At 34.5% G+C, this 7,806-nt stretch overlaps 1 protein-coding gene across 4 annotated transcripts in view; it reads left to right on the top strand.

The window, feature by feature from the left end:
* The window catches only part of TAFA2 (TAFA chemokine like family member 2), a 483,813-nt gene extending 476,229 nt beyond the window's left edge, over nucleotides 1-7,584 (top strand). For all 4 annotated transcript variants that reach the window (XR_005197126.1, XR_001819551.2, XM_037731942.1 and 1 more), the window contains one exon: nucleotides 5,282-7,584. Coding sequence is in view for 2 of the 4 variants with exons in the window: in XM_037731942.1 (XP_037587870.1) it covers nucleotides 5,282-5,293 (12 nt within the window). In the remaining 2 variants the exon portion in view is untranslated. The remainder of the gene's footprint in view (nucleotides 1-5,281) is intronic.
* Nucleotides 7,585-7,806: the final 222 nt, after the last annotated feature.

Genomic DNA, 7,806 nt, shown 5'->3' with positions numbered 1-7,806 from the left:
CCAGGCTGGTCTCAAACTCCTGGTGTCAGGCAATCCTCCTGCTTCAGCCTCCTAAAACCCTGGGATTACAGGCCTGAGCCACCACGCCTGGCCAGTGTTTCATTTTTAATATGTGACTTTTATTGTTAACATACCAAGATTATGAAAAGAAATAATTGCAAGATGAATCACTATAAGCAACAGAAAATTAAGTCAATATTTTTAGGAAGTAGCACCCCCCCATCCCTCCCACCCCCCCGCCATAGGTATCCTATGTATCACCTTTTGTATCTTGTTTGAGAATTTCTACTTCTACCACCTACTAATATTTAAAAGGTATTTACTGGGACATGCACTTTGCCTGGACTATCTGATTTAATCACAATAGCATATTACACATGGGGAGGCCAAGGCTCAGAGAGTTTGAATAATTTATTCAACCCCATAGTGTTAGAAAGTGATAAGGTAAGGATTTGAACCTGGGCAGTCTGCTGAACAATGCCTGAGCTATTTGTTATTGTGCCTCTCATATGTTATGTCCGGTGGATAACCTAGTCAGCAGGACTTGAACTGGGGAAGAAGGAATTTTAGGCTTCAATATAATGATTGTAAGAATTTTAAGATTTAAGAATTTTGTAAAAGGACAGAATAGATTCTTTAATTTCCTTCCAGCTTTGTAATTAACTTATAGATTGGCAGAGGAAATTTCACAATACTCAAACAATAAAATGAAAACAGTATAAATAAATGAGTTCACCTAATTTCAAATTTAACTAATAGATGTCATTAACCAGGTTTTATTTTCTCGATTTAAATTGAACAGACTTAAAGACATGATTTTAGCATGAGTTGTTTAGAAATCTAATCAGGGCCCCATAATAGTTTTGTTGGCCTGGGATAAGTGGGTGCTCTGATCTAAATAATTAGTACTTTTTGCTTAATGTTACCAGATTAGCAATCCTGGTTGATTGTTACCAGGGTAGTTTCCTGCTTGTGACAGAGAAGCTATTATTATTATTTCTGCATTTTGTATGTGTTCAGCAGCCCAGTAGTTTCACTTACAAAACTGTCTGGTATGTGGCACATACAAATAAGATTTGCGTAGAAAAGAACAGCTGTGTAAAATATTGCCTTTGGAAAGGCAAATTTACTGAGGTAGTGATTATAGCGTATGAAGCTCAAGGCATAACCATAACAATCGTAGGGCCATTTCTCTCCCTCATGCAGTATTTTATGTCTATTGCCCTCAGAACAAGAAGGCAGTGTGCATTCATGGTAGCAAATGCTATTTCCCATCCTGTAAAACGGATTTTATTGCAACCTCCTGCTTTTAGTTACTGAAAACTTGCCAAAAGTCCTCCTTAGAAAGTAAAACTGAATGCTTGGCCTTTCTAAAAAATAGTGTTTGAATGAAAGAGTATTATTTAAGTTCTAAAAATGTGGCAATGCTTAATTTGGTATATTAGCCATCACTTTTACTTTTTAAATTGTTGGATTGTGTAAATATTGCTTAAGCAAATCTTGCATATCCGGACATTCCAGTTTAGAGACTACAGAAGGTAAAATGACATTTAAAATGTGTTCCCCCCACTGGCGTGCCAGAATTTAAACTTAGGTCACTCAGATTTATTTAAAATAGGCGTCAATCTTAAAAAGTTGATATTTTTGTTAAATTTTAGGTAATAATTTTGTTTAAAGATGATATTTGGACCTTGCATAGTAAGCTTTTTCAATTGGTGATAATGTACTTATATTCACAATCATTTTCCTATACATTTTTAAACCTGTGCTTTCTCATCTTGTTTAGTACAAACCTTGAGGTTGTCAGGGAGGATGCTGGTAGATATTTATACATGCTCATCTTTATATTGTGTTGAAAAGAGTGAGTCATTAGTTAGGCTTTCATTCCTTCAATGTAGTTCTCAAAACTTGCATGAATGTCTGTTAGTGTTGTTCAAAGAAAAACTTCAGCTGAATTAAATTTAAGAGTTGAATCAATTTGTGAATCAGGATGTCTCCCAAGCAGGAGTTGGCCCAGAGACTCTAGCGCAGACATTTGGTTGAAGATTTATAGACAGAAAAAGGAAAGTGACATACAGAAAATGGAAGTGAGGTGTAGATTGGTTACAGCACAGCATCTGCCTTATTTGAACACAGTTTGAACAGTTGGCCACTTTTGATTGGCCAAAACTTAGTGACTAACATAAGAGTAGGCCACAGTGTGTTTACACCTCCGTTTAGGTTACAGTTTATGATGTACAGAGAAACCTTCAGGCCGAACTTAAAATATGTAAGGAGGCAGCTTTAGGCTAAACTTGATTGAACAGTGTGATTTGTTTTCATTCTACTTTTAGTGGCTCACTTGTTAAAGATTTATACATTAAAAAAAAAAAAAAAAAAAAAAAAGAAAGAAAGAAAGAAAGAAAGAAAGAAAACCTCCTAAAATCCAGACCTTTTATTTTTGTGGTTGTTCAGTGTTGACAAAGCCAGGTGTTCCATAAACATTATAATACTTGGTCTTCATGGCAACACTACCACTCTGTCCTAAATGCAGAGCTCTTGATGCCGAAACACCACGTGTCTTCTTGATCAAAATCCAGCAATCAAAAAAAAAAAAATCAAGTATTAGATTGTCCACTTTCATCTAATCTTATAAATGCTTTATATCATATTCTTCGTCTCATAAAATATTCTAGGATATTTTTAAAATTAGTAAACTAGGAATATTGTGTAAAACTTAGGTGTGAGAATAGGTTACTTTAATTATACTGTAATATGTTTATTTAGACAATTACTTCTTTTAGTCATATTTAATTTTTGTTTCTCTAGCAATTGTGTTAGCTGATAGACATCATCATAAAAATGTATGTTAATGTTTTTTGGTTTTTTTTTTTTTCTTTTTTGAGTCGGAGTTTTGCTCTTGTTACCCAGGCTGGAGTGCAATGGTGCTATCTCGGCTCACCGCAACCTCCGCCTCCTGGGTTCAGGCAATTCTCCTGCCTCAGCCTCCTGAGTAGCTGGGATTACAGGCACGCGCCACCATGCCCAGCTAATTTTTTGTATTTTTAGTAGGGACGGGGTTTCACCATGTTGACCAGGATGGTCTCGATCTCTTGACCTCGTGATCCACCCGCCTCGGCCTCCCAAAGTGCTGGGATTACAGGCGTGAGCCACCGCGCCCGGCCAATGTTTATGAGGATATGGGTTATATCCTTATTTATATATGTTTATATGTTTATGTCTTCGTATATATATATTCTCTACAGAAATGGAAAAAAATTTTTTTTTTTAGTTTTATAAGCCCTTGTATTACACTGTTAATTTCGAAGTCTATTTTCAAAATTATATATAAATAGTTGAGATAATCATTTCTCAACTTTATATAAACCAGTAGTGTCAAATATTTAGCTTGAAATGAAGATATAGGAATGCATCTATTATGCTCATTAATAGATTACTTAGAACCTGGGCTTGAAATGGCTCAAGAGGACATGTCACTTGCTTTCATAGAGTCATAGCACCATGTTCATCCAATTCATTTCTACCACATTTTTCCATTTTGCTACGCTGAGTCACAACAGAGGCGAAACCATTTATTCTTTCTCAATTTCCCCCCCTTTGTCTCAATTTCCTCTCTTTTTCTTTTACACACACACACACACACACACACACACACACACACACACACACACATTTATCTTCCCCTCTCTTTTCTTGTCTTTTCAGCATTAGTTTTGAAAATATGGTCCACGTTCATACTCAATTTGGAAACCCTTCATAGAAATTATACACAATGACCGTTGAATGGCAGGCAAATTGATAATGAGGTTGTTGCTCTGCCCAGGGTATCTCCTGCTCCTGGAATCTCAAAGATTCAGTAGGCTCTTTGTATGTTTCCCACCCTCCATTCTTGGTTCAACTTCCTCCATGCTTCTGTGCACGGGAGTAAGACACTTCAAATGCACAGGCAAAGAACTCTTTCCTTGGGATTGGTAGCGGACCACTGAGACAGAAATAAGATGACTGCCTCCATGCATGAAAACACATTTTTGCCTTTTGTAGCGTCTCCCTTTGGTAGAATAATTTGAGACTAGCCATAGCAAAGTCTAGAGCTAGCTTATTATTTTGTTTAATATATTCATTTTTTAAAAATAATTGATCAGAAAACAATGAAACAAAAGAGCCTTTTGTAATGTTTTTCGAAGGGCAAGTTACAGTGTCACTTAATGGAATAAAATCAAAGTTTCGACAATAATTTTAAAAACTACTTTTTGTTTTAGCCATTGCTAGAAAAGAACTGTTAGGTAACTGTCTACCCTGCCTGATATTATATTAGAATTAGAAATTTAAATCTAATTTAAGTTTAAATCTAATAGGAGAGAGATTTCTGTGTTAATAATCTCTTTTTCTCTTCCCCTTCTCCCTCCATCCTCTCCCTCTCTCAAAATCTCTTTTCCTCTTCCCTCTTTATTGCTCCCTCTTCTCCCTCTTTCTTCTTCTCCCTCTTCCTCTGTGTTTTCCTCTATATCTATGCATATATACTTATGTATATATGTATCAGATATTCTATCCATTTATTACTCTTTTCTTCTGTACACAAATGGTCTTTGGACTTCAGTAGGTGTGAAAAGTTAGTATGAATATTTCTCAGTGATATTTAAAATATAATTAATAGTATATTCTCATCAATTTTATGAAAAATTTGGGGCACCTTTAAAATTTGGTACATTTTTCTGTTCTTTATTGTTTCCCCAGATTTTTTTGTCTCCCCTAAACAGATATTTTTTTTTCCCCAAAATAAAATTGACTCAAATAAGCTCTCAATTTTTAAACTATTTCAAAAATGAACTTTATGGAGCCAATCCCCAAGGGCATTCTTGAGAAATAGATGTGGCTCTGTTGCTGGGAACAAAGGTCTTTCTTCACTGAGTCCTGGTGTGATGTGTCTATGATATTTGTGTTATGACCACCAAGTCTATGCAAAAAAAAGGATTCCAGAGTCACTCTCTGGGTTTGAGAGGGATATCGTTGTCACCAGTTGAGATAATTTTGGACACAGTTGTAGTCATTTGGATAATTGTCAAAGTGACTCTAAAAATATTATGAGATGATAATGAGAAAAAAAGTTAGTATAATTTTATACGGTGGAAATACCTGTACCTGGTAGTTCTTTAAAATTAAGTAATGTATTTGATAAAACAAACACCAGCATTTTGAGTTACCTATTACTTTTTAATTGTGTTTAATTTTAAGGTTTAGGTGTGTTATGAAATGTTGACTATGTTTTCTTCTTCCTTTGTAGGTAACCCATTAACCCAGGAGAAACCAAGTGATCCTCAAGGCCGATGACAATGAACATATGCATAGAAGCTTCACTCCTGAGGTGATCTTGAAGATTTTTATACCACTTGAAAGAGGCACTGAAGAGTCGATTTCCAAGGGATTTCATGGCCTCTTCTTGAAATCAAGACTTTTTAAAAGTCAGACATGAACTTCTATGTCATGAAGATTTCAGCAGATTTGAACTGTGTTCAGCCTGTAAATTGTTAAAAGAATTTGAAGTTGCTGTCTGTGGAGCCAGTGAAGAGTTGTTTTTTCAGGGTGATGTTGGAGACAGTCACCTTTTGAGCTATCGGCTCCAGATGTGACTGCTTTTCTTGCTTCTGCAAGCTGTATCCCAAGGGCACTGTCCTTCTGTCCTGGATGTGTTCCTGGGTCCTATGTTCATTGGCTAGTGGGACTATACATGGCTTTAATGACGTTTCCTTTGAGAACTTTTCCTCTGGCATGGTGTAGACTGAGACAATTTTATTTATATCTGAATCTTGGAGCTCGGAAAGCCTACATGTTTTAACAACTTAAAGTTGCTTTTGTTAAAGGAATGGAAATATATATCCATTGGTAATAATGTTGGCAAGTAATAGTTATCTGAATACATCAATCATATAAGAATGTATAGACAAGCTGACATATTTCCCTAAGGCTAACAACACTCTGCTGCAGCTCTTTGTCAAATAGTTAGTAGTTAGAACTGGATTACCATTTTCATTATATAATACTTTGTACCTCTAGAGCACTCTCCCTTTCTGCTTTCTTTTTTTTTAAGTGGGCTTTTCTTTAATTTTTTTTTTATGTTTACTTTTATTCCCTTCACAGAAATCAGCAGTGAGCAGTCAAGTTACTGGATAGACGTCAGTTTCAAAAAGTTGCCAGGGATGCATGTGAGTTTCTGATTTCTTAGCTTGAACATTATTCACTTAGATTTTTTCTAGTTTTTTTTTTTTTTTTAAGCTGCCCTATCTCATTTTAAAAGATTGTCTTTTGCTTGCTCCCAATGACTGTTTGAATGCTTACATATTTGTTCAATCTGTTGATAGAAAAAATTGTTCATTTTCCTCAGCCTCAAATGTGTTAATATTTGCTTACACTTTTCCCATTTGAACAACTTGTTAGGCCAGTATTTTGTGACATTTTTGTAGCCATTTGAACATTTCTGTTTTTGGTTTTACAGGGAAGTCATAAATATTTAAAGGCCTTAAACATGTATGTAGTTTTTTTTAAGTTATTGTAGAATGTATAATTTTATACTACATTTATTTTGTTTCATTTGTGATATGAAAGGAGAGAAGAATGAAAATTGTGTAGCCATTCTGTAACAATATTGTATAAACCTGTAGTTTGAAGGAATGCAAGTGAGGGATTTCTGTGTTTTACTCATTTTAGACTATCCAGAAGATGCTTCTGAAATTGTCCTATTAGAATTTCCATCATGTTACAGAAGGTATGGGAATATCTTGTATTCTGAAAACTCACTGACATGGTCAATTACACATACATTGGTTTCCAGCCTGGAGGCCCACATGTACTGGGGAACATTGGTCTATTATTTCTTGACAATATTCAAAGACCAATACACTACTCAGACACTTTCCTGGGAAGAACAACTAAAAATGTAAAACTGGTTAAAAATAAGATCTGAAAAGTTTACGTCTCACATTGAACTAAAAACCACTTGTCTCCTAAGTTCATGAAATGAAATGACATTCTGCCTCCATTTTAATTATGCATAAAATGAATTAGATGGTTTTGAGTGGATTTTCACAATGGCTCAAGACTATATGAAATTTTAAAAAAGGAATAATGGTTGTCCTGGAGTTTCTGCATCAATTAGAATATAATTAATTTCTTTGTAACCAAGTGAAAAACTATACCTTTTGGAAAATATGAATTTGTCCTAGGTTTGTTTGAGATTATAGATCATGCTTCTCATTTTTTAAACTATGTTCTTTAACAACTGGAAACTCTGTATTATATACAAGTGTAATACATGCATACAATAGAAAAAAATACATGGAATTTCAAATATACTAACTAGATTATCCCCAGTAGATTAATGTTGTGACTACTCAGAAAAGGTGAATAAAATTGGGATATAAAATGGGCTCTCTTTCATAAATTACGTTTAGAGATCTGCTTTCTGTGTTTTATTTTAAAAGCACTTCAGTTATTATCCAGGAACACTTCTGAATTCCTGGGGAAGATGACATAAATTCTTTTTTTTTTTTTAAATAAAGATTCATGGCAAATTTTGCCATTTACACAAGATTCCAATATTTGACTTGCTTCTTTGCCAGGATACAATTGAAATAGATACATTTACACTTGTGCAACTTGCCATCTTGACTATCAGCACAACTGGCATAATTTACTAGCAATATGTAAAATGCATTTTATGAAAATTGTTAAAGATAATGCCTTGTTTATCTTTCAAAATATGTATGAAAATATTTATCAAAATCACAAATGTGACTATAACCTTTAAAGTTT

This window comes from Cebus imitator, unplaced genomic scaffold (assembly GCF_001604975.1).
Source record: "Cebus imitator isolate Cc_AM_T3 unplaced genomic scaffold, Cebus_imitator-1.0 Scaffold433, whole genome shotgun sequence".
In the NCBI taxonomy this organism is placed as follows: Eukaryota; Metazoa; Chordata; class Mammalia; order Primates; family Cebidae; genus Cebus; species Cebus imitator.
Note: the sequence above shows the minus strand (reverse complement) of the source record. Positions and strands in the feature narration are given on the sequence as shown.